The following is a 20768-nucleotide window of genomic DNA, read 5'->3' on the forward strand; positions in this document are numbered from 1 at the left end:
ATAATAAGATTTTTCATCATATAGTGACTTGTATCCTCAGTCTTGGCTCTAGTGATTGATGAAAGATGAGAGAAACTAATGAAGTTTGTTATTGTTAGGCAAAATTTTCATGTTCTAAATTCTAACTATTTTTCCCTTGTTTCTCGCCCTCTCTTCTTTCTGTGTATATTACTGTATCATAGCTTTTAGAAAACTGTCCAGTTAGCTACCACATATGAAATTAAATGAATGGAAATTTAGACTGCACCATCTCTTCTGGCACTGTAACTTTATTGGTGAAGCATTGGTTTATAGATATTTTTTGAGGTGAAAGTTTTCCAGTTTTTTTTTTGGAACCCCATCAGTGACGAATCATAGTTTGTTTAATAGTTATAGAGAAATACTTTATTTACAGAATATTTTTATTGTTAAAGAGGCTGAATTGTGAACCTCACTGGTGGGTTCCTTACAATTGATGTTTTTATGTGTTGCATATTTAATTTTTCAATGTTGTGATATTTGTCTCCCAAGTAATTTTCATTACAGTTATCTATAGGGCCTCTTATCAATCTGAATGCTAAGAATTAATGAAAAGCCTTCCTCTGTAATTTTTTTCAGTGAGTAGTGAGGTGGTGTAAAGTTGTGTCATATTTTATGTGCCGTGTATATTTTCTGGTTTTTAATTGAATTATATTTATTTGTTCCTTGTCATCATATCTTTGGTATATGTAATGATTGCTTTTAGACACAAGCACACAATTTTAATCATTTTCAATTTTGTGTTGTACTGTGTTTTTATATTGTGTGTATTTGAATTTGATTAGATTATTTTTTGCCATGTCATTATGTATAGTACTTGGAATTTGTTATGATTGTCCTTCATTGAACTATTTTCTCAACCATTTGTAATGTATCTAATTGGTTTGATATACAATACATCCTGTTTTATAGAAACTTCTTGTGACTAAGTTAGTGTTTTAGTAATTAAGTTTTTAAAATGTCCAAAGATTTCATTGTGTAAAAAAATATATATTTCAATCTTTATTCAGAGATAATGGCAGTTATTTATTGTTGTTGTTGTTGAAAATTAAGCTGGCCTTATGCCAGCACGGGCTCTTGCTCATAGAATGGCCCTTAGGTCATTACAGTTATTTTACATCTTTGTTAAAAGTTTTTTGTAATTATTTTTAACTGGTTTATTATTAAATTTAGAATTTTTATTGACTAAATTATATACGTATATATATATATATATATATATATATATATATATATATATATACTAATATATATATATATATATATAAATACTGGAAGATTTTAATAAGTATGATGGTATAAGTTTCAGTTATTTTTTAAGCCAGTTAATTTCACTAAAAACTGGTGTTTTAGCTGTGTGTATCACCTCACTGAAAGATATTTTTAGGTGTTTAGGATTATGTGTAGCATGGTAGCAGATATTTTTCTTATGTAGCTAGTATTTCCTAATATAATGGTGCAAGTCTTAAATTTATGTAAATATTAAGTTTAATTTTTTTTTTTAGATTAATGTAATAAATCATGTTAGTTTTCATTACATGGCATAAGAGAAATGTCTGCTAAAGTGTTGTAATGCATGAAAACTTTAGTTGATAAGTAAATAAAAAGTAAAAAAAAAAAAAAAAAAAAGTAAAGTAAAAAAATAAAAAAAAATAAAAACAAAAGAAAAAATAAAAATGGGTTACTTAATTGATGTGTTCAGGAAAATATTGTTTACAAGTTTTTATGTTATGATTTTGCTAAATTATAAATATCAGACTTTTATGTATATAGTTTCAGAAGCAGTTCCTCTGAAAGATATAGAGAATAATTATGGTACTTGTAATTTAGTAAAATGTTAACATAAAAGTGAAGTACTTACTGAATTTAAAATTCTTAGATATTATGTAACAGTTGTAATTTTCTTTTGATATGGCACCATATTTTCAGCTTTGATATGGTAAGTTGTTGAGTGGATGAGGAGGAGAAGGAGTGGTGACAAGTTTTTGAAGCACCTGAGATGGGAGGAGAAGGGGCAGAAGAAGGAAGAGTATGGTGCTCCATCACCAAACATGAATGCAGTAAAGGCAATTAGGGTGACAATCCATGTTCCTGAAGTAGTCGTGGCAGTGGAGGAGATAGAGAAGGAGAAGGAGAAGGAGAAAGAGAAGGAGAAGGTGGTAGAAGAGGAAAGAGAGGAAGAAGAAGAAAAGAAGAAAGGCTAGGAGAATGAAGATTATAATCAGAAGGAGTACTTATTACAGGAACAGGAGAGTGAACACAACGCTGGTGACCTAAGGAAAAATAAGCGTTGATTCATGTTGAATTCTCATTTTCCTTGTTTTATTTGTTCATATTTCATAAAAACTAAGGTTTATTATGAATGAATACAGAATTTCCATAATTTAATGTTACAGTTTTGTTTTGGAAATTTAATTTTCTTTACAATACACATACTATAGTTTAATAACAAATTTTTGTCTGAACACATTTTTCAAGTATACCTTAAAAAAAAAAAAAAAAAAAAAAAAAAAAAACATGTAGGTTAAGAAAAATGTTAGTTGTAAGGATTTTAGGTTTAAGGATGTATTATAAAATTTGGACAGAAAGTATTAAAAATTGTGAGCTTCCAAGAAGAAAATTTCTTCTTAAAACCTGCAGCTCCCATCAGGAGTAAAAAGACTGGCAGTGCTCCCTGTCCTTGGTTTGACCGTAGTCAGTGCTCGTAATTTATGTAGTATCGTTATATATATAGATAATATAATATAGATATATTATTCTTAATATATAATGTTGTGTGTATAGTATTATATATATATATTATAATATATTATATATATATATATGTGTGTGTGTGTGTGTGTATTTATAAATATGTGTGTAAAGAATATGAAGATAGCTTTGTCAAACAATTCTGGTTAGGGTTTATGTGCAATTTCATTACTGTAGAAGGTTTAAATGGCCATTTTTTCCAAACTAATGACCTTAACCTTAAGGATTTTGGAACACTCACATAGGACCAATTAAGTTCACATTTACATAGAACCAGCTCCTTGTCAAGAGAGGTAAGCTACGTAGAACAGCTAGCGAATGGTGCTTTGTTTGTTACCGAGGTGTCTTCTAGCTTTTGACTGTTATGATTAACTTCCATAAGGCTGCAGAATTGCACCTGGCAATAGGAGGTTTGCTTTGTGTACATCCTGACTGTATGTGACCAGAAGGCGAACCTCAAGGTAACTTCATCGTTTTCCTTAACTGAAACTTTATGTGGAAATCCAGTGTGATCAGGGACAAGTCTTTTGAAGTTATGGATTTTGTTTTGCATGCCTGTAGTGGAGCTCATTATTTAATTTTGAGAAATATATTATTCAACACGTGGAAAATGTGAAAAACATAGGTCCAGTAGAACAGGAAGACAAGAAGTAAGGATAAATATTATAAGAATTTTATTTGAAAATAGAACAGTGAATTTGGACAATAAAATGTACTATTTGCATGAAGATGGAAGCTCAAGGATATGAGTATCACAAAGGTTCACCAGAAAGAACACATTCTTTCTAAAAAAGAAGAGAAAGCATCAGATGAAGTATTTTGCGGAAACTACTGAATTTGAAAATCTTGAACATGACAGCTTGAATTAGATGTTGGTGCAAAGCTGGAGAAAATTTTTTATACAGAAAAAAAGAATTAATGAAGATTGCAAAATGGATCAGGCAAAAAATATAAGACTATCCTTAAATTAAGACTGAAAAAGAATTTTAAAAATTGAAGTTGGTGAAAATTGTTACACTAATGACATTTTAATGTTGGGATATTTTTTTTGTTTTGTGAATTGTCTTTTATGAATTTACATCGAAACAGTAATTATGAGTAAAATACGAATATTTTGATACATATATATATGACTAGTAGTACTTTTATTTTGGTCTCATTGTGGTCAAAACTATGTTGTTATTCAGGTTTTATAGTAACTTATTCAAACTGTAGTTAGGATATGAAAGTATATTTTATGAATAGAAGTTTAAAGCTTTATTTGTCATCTTGTATTTGGTGGTTATTGATATTCATTTCAGGCTTTCGAGTCAAACTATTCAGCTCTTATAGGGCTGACCTATATTTAGTGGCAAATTAGCCATACTTTTTCTCAACTTTCAGTTTATTATTTTGATATAGATCTGTTTTATTGCTTATATATCAGTGCATGCAAACAAATTCAAGTACTATTTGTCATTCCAGTAGCTTGCAAAGTGTAGTTGCTTTTCATCACTTAATAGATTAGTTTCTTTGTTTAGATTATTAGAAAGAAGTATATACCTGTGTGGTAGGATTACAAGTAATATTGACTTGAAATAAACATTGTTAATAAATAGATTTTTGGGGTTTAGCATAAGTATTAAGGATGTCAGTGTGCCCATTGTTTTCAGGTAAAATCCTAAACAAAGTAAGGTAGATAAGAAACGTAATAAATGGAAAACAGTAGAATATCATGCAAATAAATAATTGAATTTTTTTTATAAATTGAATTATTTTCCAAGGAAAATAATTTTGTGTAATTTTGATTAATTGTAACTCGCTAAATGAGTAAAAATGTACAATATTAGTTTATGGTTATTCTAGTAATATTAACAGCACCTTGTGAATTGCAGGGAAGCTCTTGGTACCCTATAAAATATGCAAACCTCTTCAGTCTGAAATTACTGTACACATGCACAAGGTTACAATTCAGTTTGGGCAGTCAATTAGAATAAAAGAAATTTTCAGCTGTTCTAAAAACTTTTCTAGTTTATGTAGTATTGTAAAGGAGTAGTGTACTAACAAGAATACTCTTCTGTTAAATGCTGTCAGAATTGTGACTAAATACTGCTGTGATTACCATTCATTATTTTTGTGTTTGTTTAAATAATTTTTTACAAGTCGTTGATACTTGGTCGTTGATGAATGAGAACCAATTTTCAGTTTTGGTATGTATAGGGCAACTAACAATAAAGGACAAAAATTCTAAATAAATTTTGTCAGGTACATATATCAACATTCTCACTTATTATTATAAAGTAGTTAAACTACTTTATGATAATAACACCCAATACTGTATTGATGGTTTTACAGTTATAATTTACTAGATAGGATTTCACAATGGTAAAAATGAATCCTTGGTGGCAGGCACATTATAGTTTAAAATTTGTTAAAATATACTATGTAATAATGAAAAGAAAATTTTTTTGATATTTGTGAATGTGAGCCCAGTTGAGCTAATTGTACTTTATATATATTAGACAAAATATTATCCTTACTGTTCAGTGTAGAAAGAATACAATAATTCAAATATGTTTGCATTGTTTTGCACTTCTTTTCATGGATGGTATTAAGAATATTTCTAAAAATATATGTGTGTGTGAAGTTTGCATGATGTTCTCTTGTTGCAGTTAACATTCTACTCTTAGTATTAAGCATGTTGTTCACAGTTTGGGTTTCATTTTGTAAAGAAGCTTCTTGATGCAAGCTGTTTATAAGAGAATTATTTTATTATATTATATGACCTGTGTATCCAAAAATATGAAGAGGGTTTTATAGACCTCTGACTTGACTGATGTTCCGTATTATAGTTTTTTTTTCTGAAGAAAGTATTGGTTAGGCTGTTATGCCCACAATTGATTATGCATATATATGTATCACAGTGGAACATTACAAGTTAATAGTAAACTAATTATTCATCTTTAGTGGGTATTTTAAACAGGTCTGAAATATTTAGTGTAGTTGCGTTAGTATAAGGTTAATTTTAAGATTAGTTTTAAGCATATGTTATGTATTTTTAACAATTATAGAGGAAGGCTATTAACCCTTGGGTAACTTTTGTTCATATTTTCTGTTGTTTTCTGATTTTTAAAAGGCCAATTATATCATTAATACAAAACAGTAAAACACCTAGTAGTACATATTAAATGGAAAATGTTCAGAGATTCAGTAATGCTTATCAGATTTAGGAAATTGATAAAGTAATTAGACCTTTAACTTTGTTTGTATTGCTATAGCTTTTTGTCTGCATTGTTAAAATTTAGTTTCTCATAGGTACATAAGACTTATCTGACAGTGCCATTGGGGATGAATGATTATGGATGGTTATTGTAACATATTTAATTTTATTTTCCCTTTTATTCAGTAAGTTTCTTCTTATGACTGTTTTTTATGAGTTCTGCATTAAAAATTATTATCCCATTTATTTCGAGATTCAGATATCCATGTTTATGTTGAGTAAGTTTCTGCTTCAGAAATATTTTGAGTTGTCTAAATTATCCATTTTTAAACATATTCAAACTTATCCATTTTTATTTTTAGCTTAGTTTACTACCTTCCTTCTTGAAAATTAGTTTCTCCATCTTCTATCAAACTCTTTATGAGCCAAATGTTTACAGGTCACCACTCCATCTACACAAACATATAATTATATTATCTCCATTTGTTCTTTGGTGTGAATTTGATAATTTGTGGGTCCATCATAATGTAAGTGTAAAGCTATCCTAACTCAGAATGTTTAGGAAGGGTATAAATTAGTCAAGAAATAAAGTCATAGATCCTTTCATATTTAAAAACAAAATATAAATGTGAATTGAAGTAAGAATGAACATACAAATGAAAACATAACCAATTAAATTGAAGTAAAAACAGGAAACTAATGCTTTTGGACTAGGAACAGAGGTGGAGTGAAGGGAAGAGGCAGAACAGGCTAAGAAGTTGGTACGTTTCTCATCTTTAAGTGTTATAATGAACCTCTGCCATGCAGCCATGAGGTTAATGGCATCTTAAAAACTTTGTGAGGATGGCATGAAAACTTGTGCTTGTCATTTTGCCATCAACTCCTTGTAGTGGCTCACTGTATCACTGTAACACTTGATCCACTCAGTAATTTTTTTTTTAACCTGACCACATGAGACAACAAAAAGGAATCCTATGCAACTGTGGACAGGTTCAGAGTAGAAGGTTAGTCTTTATCCTGAGTGTCACTTGACACAGTCGATAGCATCTCATGATGCTGAAGCTCCTTCAGTTCTCCTTGGCCATCCTGGCAGGGCCAATGTTGAAGAACTTGACTAAGGTCTTCATCATCATGTCCTCTCTAGTAGTCCTTGAACGTGAAGATAATCTTCTGTTCATAGGGTAGTGTTATTACAAAAGAACAGCACCTCAGTATTGTCAAGCCAATTTTTCTAGGTCATTATATGGCTTAACATTATGTAGAAAGATAATGAACCTATTTAGAATATATTTCTGTCTTGTGCACTGTTCAAGTCTGAGTGAAGCATAGTTAACCATGTAGCTTTACAGTTAGACTTACCAGGTACCTTAAGCTACTACTTGGTAGATCCCTTCAATGCCAGTTGGTAAATTGGAAGGGGCTTACTTTTCATATTTCTTTTAGTTCTGGGAAGAGTTGCAAGGGTCATATGAATCTTAGCAACTCAAACCTTGGTGCAATCTTCTCTTCCCAGGTGCTAAATGTCTAATTAAGACATCATCTTCCACAAGAGGCCCTTCTGTTCATGTTTAAAAGTTAGCTGTATAATGGCGCTGTAAACATTGTGATAAAATTTATGGCTAAGAATCTGGGGGAACATATTTGCAGTGTACTTCTTGGTGCTTGCTACTGCCTGAAAGGCATTGAAAATTACTGGCTTGCTGCTTAAATCCCTTTTACCAGCTGTGACCAGCAGCAAATGTCCCCCCTGTAATCTGATTCTTTGTATATACTATCCTTGAGAGCAACAAATAAATATAAAGCTCCATCTTATTTGGGTCATTATGCTGGCCTGACCTCTTTTTCATATCATGGATCTAGAGGAATATAAGTATCTCTATAGGAATAGAAGTGTCTCCATCTCCTAAGAGACTGGGTCCTTCATCTTTGTAATCTTTTTGGCATCCTTCTGAGTGTCGTTAGTTACTCTATGCTTGGGAGATGCCCCTAACACAGCAAGTACTTGAAGACAATCTTACAGTACACTTATTAATCTTAAGAGTGCATTTTTTCATGAACATATCAATTATTCCTAATAGAACAGTTAAGTAGTTTCAGAATAGGTAGTTGGGCCAGGCATCCTCAGTATGATTGGTTGATACTGACCAACACAATGCTAGATACAATTCTAAGGAAACTCTTACTCAAACCAAGTGAACATTAAATGATGATAATGGTCATTGATCAGGTAGATTACTGAATCCATTATTATTAGAAAAATGCTGCTCCATAGAAATATCAAGTAGCTTACCAACATATTAAAACATGAATTGAATTTTAGTGTAATTTTTAAAAATTTCTCGCTGAAGTAATTTTGCTGAACTGAATCTTTGTCTGTAGTAAGATCCCATTCCTGAGTGTAAAGAATAGTCAAAAGAGTATTGGAAAAACAATTCACTTCTCTAATTTTAACCAACAGCAAATGACAACTGTTGGATAATAATGGGTCTAATTCAATTTTATCTTGAATTACTTACTATGGGTTTTGCACCATGCACAGTAAATGGTACTCCTGGATCTTTAAAGTGCCCTTGTGACCTTGCAACTGCATCTTTTTAACCTTTTCTATTTTTCTTTTACTATTTCTTCTTAAACTTTTCCTCTCTAGCTTTCCATATTCTTTAACTTCAATTCAGTTGTCTCTTTTCCTTAAAAAATAAAACACTACAAGTCATTGGTTCAGCTTGATTGGAGTGAAGAATTTTAACTCTTTGGTCTAGTTTGAATGTCGTGTCTACCCATGTAAAGCTCAATCTTTTGTAAAAGTTAACCCATGATATTTGGCCAAGACTTCAATAATTCATGATATGCTTGTGTACGAATGACTCCTAATTTTTCTCACTAATTAAACAAATTTCATGTATACCTGAATTAACAAAGTTCCATTTGTAATTGGTCAAAGAGCCACCACTACAAATGGAAGTCATTCCTCGCAGCCCACACATTTGTAAGTTCAACTTTATTTTAAGAATTTTGAAAGATGGTTATTCCTCAAAAGTAAAAATTTGCCTTCCTTAAAGCAGTTGCTGTATGATAAGCAAGATGTTGGCAGAGTAGCTAATGTAATCCAGCAAAGAAATCTTAGACCACCACAGTGAAGAAGAGAGTGTGCTTGTATGTAAAACCAGTGATTTCTATCTATTTTAATGTTTAAGGTATTATGGAGAGAAACAGTTTATTATAGTAATCAAGCTTATATACCTATGAAATGCAGTTAATTGAAAAAAGTTTCCTGAGTGCAAAATAATAGTTTACTTATGTAATTGAGCAACACCTTACATAAGCGTCAAATTACAGTACAGTAATAGTAATATAGTGTGTTCATGTGTGTGGTTGTGAGAGAGAGAATGTGTAGGTTAAGCTAGCTGACTGATATTCCAAATGTTTCTGTAAGTTACAGTAACTTATCATTATACAATACCTCACAAGTATCAATAAACTTAGAATGTTAGTATCATTAATCTACAGTGTGTGTTAGAGAGAGAGAGATTCAGATTGTTGGGTAGGCAGATAGATATTCCATATCATTTCCAAAGTAAAATTAGGTTCTGACATGTTTTTGATAGTGTAATGATATTCATGTATCAAATCACTTAGGTATAGTGTTGTTGTAAAGTATTATGATTAGGTTTATAATTAAAATAGGTACCATTGGCATCCTGGGGAGCATTAATAAACCAACATTTGCAATATTTGAGGAACTACTTTGGAGTATTTCTTTTGCTGTTGATTTAAGTTAAACCATGATTAAAGGGAATGTGAAAGTCAGTAGTTGTACTCTTGTTGGTGCAAGTAGGAGCATTGGATCTAGATTTGGTGAACATTATCTCCTAAACATGACTGCTGTTAAGGGTCTACTCGCTACAGTTGAACCTCTTCATTTCCATCATGACTAGATCTCAGTCGTATGGAGCTCTCACTGGTTAATACATGAGTATGTTATGTGGTAATTAAATTAGGTTTGCTAAGATCAGCCATAATGTTATTATCAAAATAGATTAATTACATCTTTTTGCTAATAGTATATTACATTGAGTCTCAGTGCTGAATTTGAATAGGATGGAAGATGTGAAAAGTTCATGAAATTCCTTAGTAAAAAGAATATATTCTACAGGAGTGATTTAGAGTTCTGACTTAAGAGCAAAGTACTACTGCAGTGCATGCTTGAAAGTACTAAAACAGCCGATGCATGGTCTCTTTACCTTTAGCAGATAGTATGGCTTCATGCTGCAAATATAGCTGCTGGGAAGGATCATAAAATTGATGTTAAGGTTTTTAATCAATTGAGCCTAATATTTACTTGTTATCACCAGATGCTGAATTCTTGGATAAAAACTGAATGGTCTGTATAAGACTGCAGACAAGACTTGCTCTTTAGGGGTTTTGCCATAACAGCCTTAAAGGAAGTTATTGAAGATGGAATCAAGAGCCATTGTGATTTATTTGGGTTGATGTACAGGATTAGTGTGTCCATTAATCACAGAGAAAGAAACTGTAAAGACAGATGCTGAAACCCTCTACTCTCATGCAATGTTTCTAGGAAGAAAATATTCGTCCTTGACTGATATTTACTGTCTGCTCAAGTGGAATACAAGTTTGAGAATTTCACAGTTTAGATTAAAAAGTTATACAAAGCTCTGAAATTGCATGCAGAATCCTGGAACTCTTAGTTGAGCTGGAGAAAGCTTGATGTTCAGTTCTCAGGATGCAGAAAAAACAAGCAAATTTTGGATATCAGATCATTCTGGGTGGTCATGCTCCCAACAGCAGTTACATGACTGATTTGGCAGTGTTTTGGTTGTTCAGACACAGGATATAGAGTTGACCCCCACCTATTTGTGGACTAGCCTTTTTGTGGATTTTTCCATGGAACATATATGCAATTATGTATTCACAGAAAATTCGCCTATTCGCTGTATTTTTCATAGAGAAATGTTCACTAATTACTGTTTTTATGCATGACACTTACCTGGCAGGTATATATATAGCTGTATTTTCTGAAGTCCGACAGAATTTAAAAAACTTCCGACACACGCAGTGGTCGGCCAGGTGGTTAGTACCCATTCCCGCCGCTGGGAGGCGGGTATCAGGAACCATTCCCATTTTCTATTCATAAATTTTCTGTCGCCGGTACTGAAAACACCTGTTTTCAGTACCTCCGGCTTAGGATTTTGGAAACTTCATTTGCCGCTAAGTATCCTAATTGTCTTTTAATTTATTTACTTGGATTTGTGGCTAGGCATACGCTATCTTAAATTGATTTGAATTTGATTCATTTTTGCATAAGATATCTGAATCTAGTTAGGCTAGTTTCAGAGGGTGTTGTCTGCAAAGATAGGGTGTGGCTACCGAAAGCTTCGGTAGTTCCGCACTTGGGGGGCGCAATTAATCAGTAAACATGTCTATTTCCGTAAGGAAAAAGTATGATTCGTATGTACGCAATTAATCAGTAAACGTGTCTAATTCCGTAAGGAAAAAGTTTGTTTAGTATGTACGCTATTAATCAATTACGAAAGTCAGGGTAGTGATACTGCTAACCTTCCGGTAGACTTTATTTTGCCTAACGCTGTAGTATGGCCTACGGGTTATGACTATGTCTGCGAGAGGTGATCGCTCTCCTTCATTGTTGTGAAGAGTTCTACTTCTGTTTTTGTTACGCCTAACCCTGTAATGTTGCCTTCGGGCCCTAAAACAGTGTCTGTAGAGGTTATTGCCCTTTCTCTTATACTAAATTTCGTTCGTAACTTAGAATCGAAAGTGTTTGCTTTAGAGAGCAATAGTGAAGTGGCTAAGTGCAGTGACAGTGCCCCTTGTGTAGTGGAGGGTGCGTCAGATCGGCCTTATAACGCCTCTAGGTCTAGACCTCTGTCGAACTCCCAGAACCAAGGAGATGGCATGTCGAAAGCCGAAGGAGGGTTACAGGGAACCCCACCGATCTGGCGTGCTTCGGCGTTTCTGATGAAAATACCAGACTGCCAAAGTTCGTGCACATGCACGAATCCTGAAGGATTGCTTCTCGTCCTCCGAGGCGTCCTCCCCGCACAAGGGTTTTGGAGCTCTCGGAAGGACTCGCGCCCTCTAAGAAGCTTTATAGAAGAGGACGCTTCACGTCCCTTCTCCCTCGTTATGTGTTTCAGTGAGAAGTAAGAAGGCGAAAGTTGCCTGATCACGTGTACTTCTTTCCACCAAGAAATAGGAAAAAGAAGGCAGTTTCTCTCGCTTGTTTTGACGCCTGTCAGGAGCGTGACGCTTTTCTGCACGCTTATTTGGACGATCGGCTTGAACAGGACGCTCGATGGACGCACTCACCAGTGGACGCCGAGCGTCCTCGCCAGTGGCCGCCGAGCGCGCACCAGGACGCCGAGCGTCCTCGCCAGTGGACAGCCGAGCGTCCTCGTCAGTGGACGCCGAGCGCGCACCAGGACGCCGAGCGTCCTCGCCAGTGGACGCCGAGCGCGCACCAGAAACGTTTCTGTTGAACTCTTCAAGCTCTTGTTTAAGATTTGAGCCTCAAGAAAGTGAACAGAACTTCGTCTTCGAAACCCAACAAGACCTCGGGTTTCGTGAATTCAAGAGGTCTCTGTCAATATTATATTGCTTTTCGCAAAGGTGGATGGAGTTAAGGAAAGCTCAAGGGAAGATCTCGTTTTCTCTACCTCAGTCAAGACTTTGAGATAAGACAGTTACGGGTTATGTAAAGGCTCGACGTACTGAAACGTCAGGATTTTCGGCAACGTTCAGTAGGATTCTTGCAAAGGCACTCATCAAAAGGACGCTCTTCAGGAAAGCGCAAGACGAGACTTCCTTTGCCATACTGCCAATAGATTTAAAGGCTTTTTAGAAAAACCATCTGAAAGGGTTTTTCAGATGAATAGATTTTGTTAGTTTCTAGTCGAGACTTCCATGCCGATTGAGCATCGTCGCTTCTACCTACCGTAAGCCCAGTCTTTTAACAGGATTCTTGTCCCTTCCTTGTTTGAGACGGGAATCGAAAAATAAAAGGCTCGACTTCCTGGATTACGTTTTGTCAATTCAGTGACTTTCCCCCATTGACAATATACTATCGTTTTGTCAAGTAAGTGGGTCTCCCCTCATTGACAAAATATCTCTCTGTACCGTTAATGGGTTAGTTCTCATTGACAAACATCTCATTAACTTGATATTGCGTAAGCGAATAAGGACAAGGTTCGGAAGAGCTCTCCTTCCTCATTCGCAGACTCGTACAAGAAATAGACTTGTAGACTACGTCAATGAACGCTTATGTCCAGTATCTTTAAGAAGCTTGAGATGTCTGCTTCGATTCTCTAAGTTTTGTTCATGAAACTTGCCTGTCAGATATGTATGTAGCTGTATTTCCGAATTCAGCTATATATATGTCTGCCAGGTAAGTATGAACAAACTTTATTGTGATATATAAAATTTTTTGCCTTGCGTTATTTACTACTGGTTGGTTCAAGTCATACACGCTTGCTGTAGTTACCTCTTTCGGATGGCAACCGAGAGGTCTATTGTCTACTATTTTAAGGACATTTAATCGTCACTCCTGCAGCCTTCCAGGAGTTTCCGATTTATCTTTTACCGTTGTATGGTGTGTTCTGACGACACAAACGCATCTATATATTTAGCGTTTTCTGTTTCGCTTAAATATACCAGCTTGAGAGTCTCTTTTGTTCAAAAAAATAACGGACCTATTTCTTCGTAGAATATGGGTAGCTGGCAACCCAGACATAAAGTTAAGAGACGACGTTCGTAAGCTGCTGGCTGCTGCTGTGTCTGACTGTCCAAGTTCCAACCGAGCCACCAGTAACAGATCGTGCGCTGTCATGCGCTGTAGGTTACGTCTCTCTCCTGCGGGATTGACTGACTAACCGTATCTCTGTGCTGGCGGTTACGTCTCTCTCCTGCGGGATTGACTGACTAACTGTATCTCTGTCCTACAATCACGGACTTTAGCCTAAGATTGAGGGATTTCTTACGTGAATGAATAAACGTTGCATTAGTTTTGCCTTACTATGTTCAAAGAGTTTATCTCTTAATCCTTTCGGTGCTCGTTACCGCCACGGTATAGAACTACAGAGTCTACCGCAACATTGCACTTTTATATGCTCTCCTGCTTAGGCAAAGCGCAGCCTTATAGGGAAGTAAGGCATACTCGGGGAGGGAGGGAATGGATGAGCTTGCTGGGGACCATTTCCTTCCTGAAGAAGTTTGTTTCCCGAATAGACTGCAATTCAGACCACAGTTTTTTTCCTACCGGGAAACTGAAATATTATTCAAGATCTAGGAATTATTCTGAACATCTCTCAGTGCGTCATGATAAAAAGAAGGTGCCGGACATCTGGATAGTGTTTCAGATGTCCTGGATCTTAATCTGAAAGAAGTAAATGCAATTCGGTAGTCCCTCCAGTCCTCGAAACGAGTTTTTGGAACCAGTGTCCACATCAACTCTGATATTCCACAGCTCTCTCATATCTTAAGAAGTATCTTCTCTCGGTCCCTGCTCGAGTTTACGAGAAAGAGCCTATTATAACAACAGGCGTAGAATGTAACGATCATCTAGAGGTTCGTTACAGGATTGCAAAAGTCCGTACGAATCGTCTCGATCGACGGCAGCAACGATAGATTACTAACATGCTAGGTATTTTAATTAAGTGGTGTTCTTTTTATGGTTGTCTGAGAGGGTTATTTCCTCTTCAGTATGTGAAGTGTAATGTGTTACGTTAGCTTTGTGAGTGGTTCAGGTGGTCCTAACTTATCCTAGCATGGAATGCCCCTGGTAAGAGAGGGCTAGGGATTTCTGTCAACAAATTGGTCCCGTCCAGTTGTCAGACCCTTGTTATTAGCTTTCTCAACAAACAGGTCAACATTCCTAGTTGAGAGCTACTAAGGTTTAGCAGGCTAAGAGGCAGGACCTACGAAGTCAGCTACCTTAGCAGGTAAGGAACTTAATAAATAATTTTAAATAATTTTAAAAATTAGTTAATTTTTGAATTATGACGATGTTGCTGTCTGTGACCCACCTCCAAATGTGTCAATCAGCTATATATATACCTGCCACAGGATAAGTTCATGCATAAAAATGATATTGTTATGATACAATAAAGTTTTATGCATACTTACCTGGCAGGTATATATAATTAAATTCCCACCCTCCTCCCCTCAGGAGACAGGGTTCAGAGAAAATCTGAGGAAAACGGGAATAGTTCCAAGTACCAGCCGCCACGGGAACGTGGGGGAGATCACCTGAACTACCAGTGGTCTAGCGGTTTGCCGAGAGTTTTGAAAATTCTGCCAGTGCGAACAGACAACAGAGAATGTTGTTTGACAGATTTGCATCTGTCAAACAACAAAGACCTTCACGATCATTGAGGTCTGTGGAATCTCGATTCTAGCTCACCATCTACTTTTTGCCTCGCCTGTTTTCTCGGAGTCAGACACTCGTGCGAGATCAGGCGACATATAGTAGCCCATGAGTTTCTTATTGACGAAGTCGATTGCGGGCGACGTTGGGTTGCGTTGATACACCCCCAAGGTTTGCTTAGATTGAATCGCCCAGGCAGTCCAGACACTCATCCTTCAGCTAAGAATAGTGCCTTTTGGTCTTCAGGGTACAGCCTTGCTGTCCTTGATTCGTCTGACTGGTCAACTGGTCGTTCACCTGACTTTAGTACAGACTGTGCATTTCCGGATCGAAGCTTTCAATATGGAACTTAGACGTAGTCTGAAGTTCGTGATGTCAAAGCATCGAACCTCTCCTGCCTGTTAACTTCTTGTATGTGATCAGGAAGGCCTTCTTCTAACCACCCTAGATACGACAAAGAGGGTTAGTGAGATTTTAAGCCATCGTCACAAAGTTTTGGCTTTAGAGAACACAAGGAGGTGTGCTCTCTAAGCCTTTTCGTATGGCCTAAGAATGGAAACCCTTCCTTTTGGTCCTTGGGCACAAGTTAGTGGGCAGGAGCCAGAGAGAGTCCTGTGCCCTGTCAGGTCTCTCAAGTTTTATCTACTTAAAATCAAGAAAGTCGAAGTCAGTCGGGCAATCTGCAGTGTTCCGAAAAAGACCAGACTTGCCCATATCGAAGTACACCCTGGTTTTAGGGTTAAGGAGTTCTTTCAAAAAATGCTCCTTCATTGTGTTTGCACAAAGATTTGAAAGCTTTTTATCTGAATGCTCACGAGGTGAGGGCGCGGCCTCGGAAGCATTTCAACAGAGCATGGCACTCAGCAACATCCTGAGTACCATGTTTTAGCGAAGCAACTCTGGGTTCACTTCACACTCCCTGCGAGATGTGAAGATGGTATATGAGATCTGCTGCTCGCTAGGGCCATACGTGTCTGCAGACACAATCTTGGGGGCAAGAAGTACTACTCATCCTATCCTGTAGAAAATGGTTAGGAAGAGCTCTTAATTTAGTTGTGGAGTCGCTGACAACGGCGACTTCTTAACTCTGAAGCCTTAGTTAACACACATTAACTTTGGCTAGGTTGGTCAGGTGGTGATATATAATTAATTATATATATATTTTATTTTACTTCTTAGCCCTCATGGTATGGTCAATATGGTCTAGTCACATTGTGGTCACGCCCCCGTTGACAGATCATCTGGAGTGCACCAGCTTCATAGGTCTCTACCTCGCTGGCAACTCTAGTAAAGCAGAAGCAGACTTGGGTGACAGTAATCACGAAGTCGGCTATGCTAACAGGTGGAACCAAGATGTAAATCATCTGCATGCATTTGTGTCCCAAAATCCTTCTATTCTGTCCCTTCCCACCTCCAACGGTGGGGTTCAACTTATATATATATCTGACAGGTAAGTTCATGAGCAAAATGATATTGTTATGATACAATAAAGTTTGTTCATCACTTAACTGGCAGATATTATATATTCAAGTACCCACCCACCTCCCCTCAGGGGACAGTGGAAATAAAAATTATGAATAGAAAATGGGAATGGTTCCTGATACCCGCCTCCCAGCGGCGGGAATGGGTACTAACCACCTGGCCGACCACTGCGTGTGTCGGAAGTTTTTTAAATTCTGTCGGACTTCAGAAAATACAGCTATATATATACCTGCCAGGTAAGTATGCATAAAACTTTATTGTATCATAACAATATCATATTTTCATATTTTCCTGATTAAATGCAATTTTTGTGATAAAACTAATAAAGTACTCAGGGATAAGCATCTTTTGGTGTTTGAACTATCAAAATAGATTTTTAAAAGTGGTTTTAGAGACGTATTAAGCATTTATTTTAGCTATTCGGGGGGGGGGGGGGGGGGGGTGGGGGAGGGGGGGGGGATTGGGGCGGGGGGGGGGGGGGGGGGGGGGGGTGGGGGGGGGGGGGGGGCAGGTGGTGTGGTTGCAGTTGTGGTACACCTCCCCCTTGAATACCGGGGTTGATTGTAGTCTTTGTCAGTTCCTGAACAGGGAAATAAACTTTTATCACCTTTGGCCAAAGTGTAGATTGAGGTTACCATGTATTGTAGGCCTCTTATATTGTATGTAGAAACTAGGTTGGATTCTGGGTGCAATTTTTTTTTATCTTTGTCAGTTAACAGTAAGGATCTTGAAGTATGCTAGGAAGCTAAGTCTTGGATAAGGAACTCAGTGTGTTGTTCTCTGAACTACCTTTTTATGAAGAAAATAAAAAACTACTTTTTTATGAAGAAAAAAACTCATTTAAGCATTTTCATCTCTTATTAAATGGACTAGCTATAGTTTGTGAGGCCACTTATTTCATAAAGTTTTCTCATTTTAATTGTAATTTTAATACACACGTACACACACACACACAGTATCAGTTGCTATTATGTTTAATGCCATAAATATGGCAAGTCTCTAGTTCCAGATGGAGATGAAAGAAGCACTTCAGCATAAGTGGAGGAGAACAGCAACATGGTGGTTACTAGTCATATCTTCATGGCATTCATTTAGCTGTTAATTTCAGTTCTTGTGGCATGTTTAATTTTTTCTCAGACTTATACATAAATTTTTCCAGTTTTTAATATTTTATATCATTCATCTAATTGTGTTTTAGTTGAACTTCTCATATGTCAAGTGTGTTTAATTTTCCTTATTTTTCTGGAGGTTAAGATTCTAATTGAAATTTTTTTTTTTTTAAAGAAAGTTCAGGTTTTTGAAAAAGGTTTGTTCATCATAACTACCATATACCTTTGTACCTTTGAAGAGTAAGATATATTAAAGTAATCATACCTTTTCTTGTTAAGTTGCAAATTGATAGTAGTTAATGACTAAATTTTGCATGCATAATCAAGATTGTCATAACCTCACCTTTTTATCTTTTTGTTACTCAGTTTGCAAGACATTACCAGGATGTAACTGAACTCCATTTTCAGAAATTGAACTTACTCTTGTTATTCCAGTGCTGTGCGGAAATGGTTCCCCAAGGTCCTATATTTGGTAAGATATTAGTCTGTAAAATCACTGTTTTCTCAATTTATAGTAAACTGAAGGGAGTTAATTACCCATCTGTTAACTACCATTTTGATTAATTTATCAGTTATTATTTTCAATCTGAAAGAAAGAACTGTTTGGTTCAGTAGGCTTGAAGAACTGTTTGGTTTAGTACTGTTATGGTTCAAGTTTAATTATTTTATTTTTTATTTATAATGGGAATAAAATCTTCAATATCCATTTGTTTAGATTTGGGAGCATTGCATTCTTTGTAATAGAAGTTTAGTATAAGTATAGATCATATGATATAACAAAATTTCAAACCATTACCTTACTAGTACCTATTTTGAGGGTATCCTGTAGAGATCTCAAGATTTAATAGGGGAGAATGTATTTGTGATTACATCTGGGTGATGACTATCCTTCAAAGGTCCTCCATACTCACCTGCCCCCTTATCAGTGCACCTTGCTTGTCTCACTGTATGAAGTATCAAAGGCCTTTTGCAACATCCATTCTGGCCTTGCTGCAGCACTAAATTTTTTTGTTTTTTTATTCATTGCCTCTACCCTCCTCACTGGACTGTTTAACTTTCACCTGTTGTGATGAATTGGCCCAAGGACAATCATGATTTTGGTTGTCCATCACTTGAAACCAGGAGATTAAGGTTTGGCTACTTATATCTGCATCCATAGTGTCTAAGCGCCTGATATGGTGTAAATTAGGAGAAAGTTGTCAAAACTCTACTGTGATCTCAGTATAGCTTAAAGATTCTGAGAGTGTGTATATATTCAAGTTATTCTCATGAGACAGGTATAGAGCAGTTATGTACCTCCTTTGGTATCTGTTCTTTATGGGATATGGGCCCTGTCTGGGGAAATTTATCTGTATTTTCTGGAAGAGTGGAAATAATCACTGGATGGTAATATTGTCGCAGTGACATGGATTATGGCTGTGAATACTCCCCACAAGAAATGAGAAAGCTTGAACTTGATTCTTTGTGAGCGGCATGAATAAAGTGACTAGATACAAATCAGTATTATTATTATGAAGATGAACCCTATTCATATGGAACAAGCCCACAGAGGCTATTCTTGAAATTCAACCTTCCACAGAATATGGTGTTCATTAGGAAAAAGTTGAAGGAGGTAAAGGGAGATAGAGAAAGAAGAAAAGAAAAGATCTTGCGTATTATAAAAAGGAAAAAAATAGGTTAATAAATAGGTAAAAATTTACTAAAATGCAGGGAGAATACTTTTAGGGTAGCATTGCATTGCATATTTGCTTGAATTTTTCATGGTCTAATTGCATGACATCCTCAGGGAGACTATTCACAGTCCAGTGGTGTGAGGAATTAAGGACTCCTAGAATTGAGAAGTTCTATAGTGAGGCACATTAACTGCATATTGTTACTGCTGTTCAGCAAATCTGGTTGCTCTCAGCAGGAAGTGGTGATCAGGGATCAATTCAGAATGTGAAAGATCTCTGTTAAAATACAACTTAGGCAAAATTGACAAACGAGACCATCCATTGATGGTCTAATGTTCGGAAACAGATACCTACCACCACAAACTACTCTTATCTATGGCAAAAGCAGACATCCAGTATTCTAGTCATGGAAAGACAAATGACCTGAAACAAGTTGCATTGATTTTATCACTTGTTATAAATATGTTTGGTTCTTTGTTTTATCACTTAAAAATGTATGTGGTCTTTTGTACAGTGCCTAACTTTTGTGCGGGTTTTACTGACACTTTCATTAGATGTTTTTCAAAGAATGCAGCTCTCTTAATGGCTAAGAAAACTTGAAGGAAGGTGGTGACAGTGTAATTATTCCCCTAGACAAGGAGTAGTCATTACCCATTTGGGATCACATGTGATTCCTGTTTTGTGTCTTGAATGACCTGGTTGGGATGTCAAAGTAATAGGCTAGTAATGCTATGGTTTGTATTGTATAAAGTATAAAATCTTTTCGTAAAATAGTTTTGATATTAATAATCTGGGAATTAGGATGGACAGGAGCTTCCTAGGCCAATTGGATTTGAAGTTGATGATGACGATACCAGCACAATGCCAAAGATCTTAACGTCGTATTTTGCAGTTCCTGGTGTTAAAGATCTAGTGCTTCAGTTTATTGAGCAGTATTATCAGGTAGGTTTTTCATTGTTCAGTATGGTTATCCATGTTTTCCTATGCTTTTTTTTTTTTTTTTGAGAAAGAACTAAGTTAATTACTATTTTTGTTTGGTTGTGGTTTTATGTACTGTTTGTTTGCACCCCTTCATCCCTCTGTTGCTGTCATCAGACTGGAGAGTAAACCATCACTCTCTCAGTTTACCTCCTTTC

The 20768-nt window shown here is 36.0% G+C and overlaps 1 protein-coding gene across 1 annotated transcript in view; it reads left to right on the plus strand.

The window, feature by feature from the left end:
- LOC135220640 (nuclear RNA export factor 1-like) overlaps positions 1 to 20768 on the plus strand; it is a 320030-nt gene that overhangs the window by 272000 nt on the left and 27262 nt on the right. The window contains exons 10-11 of the mRNA XM_064257959.1: positions 18395 to 18431; positions 20434 to 20574. Coding sequence (XP_064114029.1) covers positions 18395 to 18431; positions 20434 to 20574 — 178 coding nt within the window. The remainder of the gene's footprint in view (positions 1 to 18394; positions 18432 to 20433; positions 20575 to 20768) is intronic.

The sequence above is a fragment of the Macrobrachium nipponense genome, chromosome 2 (genome assembly GCF_015104395.2).
Source record: "Macrobrachium nipponense isolate FS-2020 chromosome 2, ASM1510439v2, whole genome shotgun sequence".
Taxonomy (NCBI): domain Eukaryota; kingdom Metazoa; phylum Arthropoda; class Malacostraca; order Decapoda; family Palaemonidae; genus Macrobrachium; species Macrobrachium nipponense.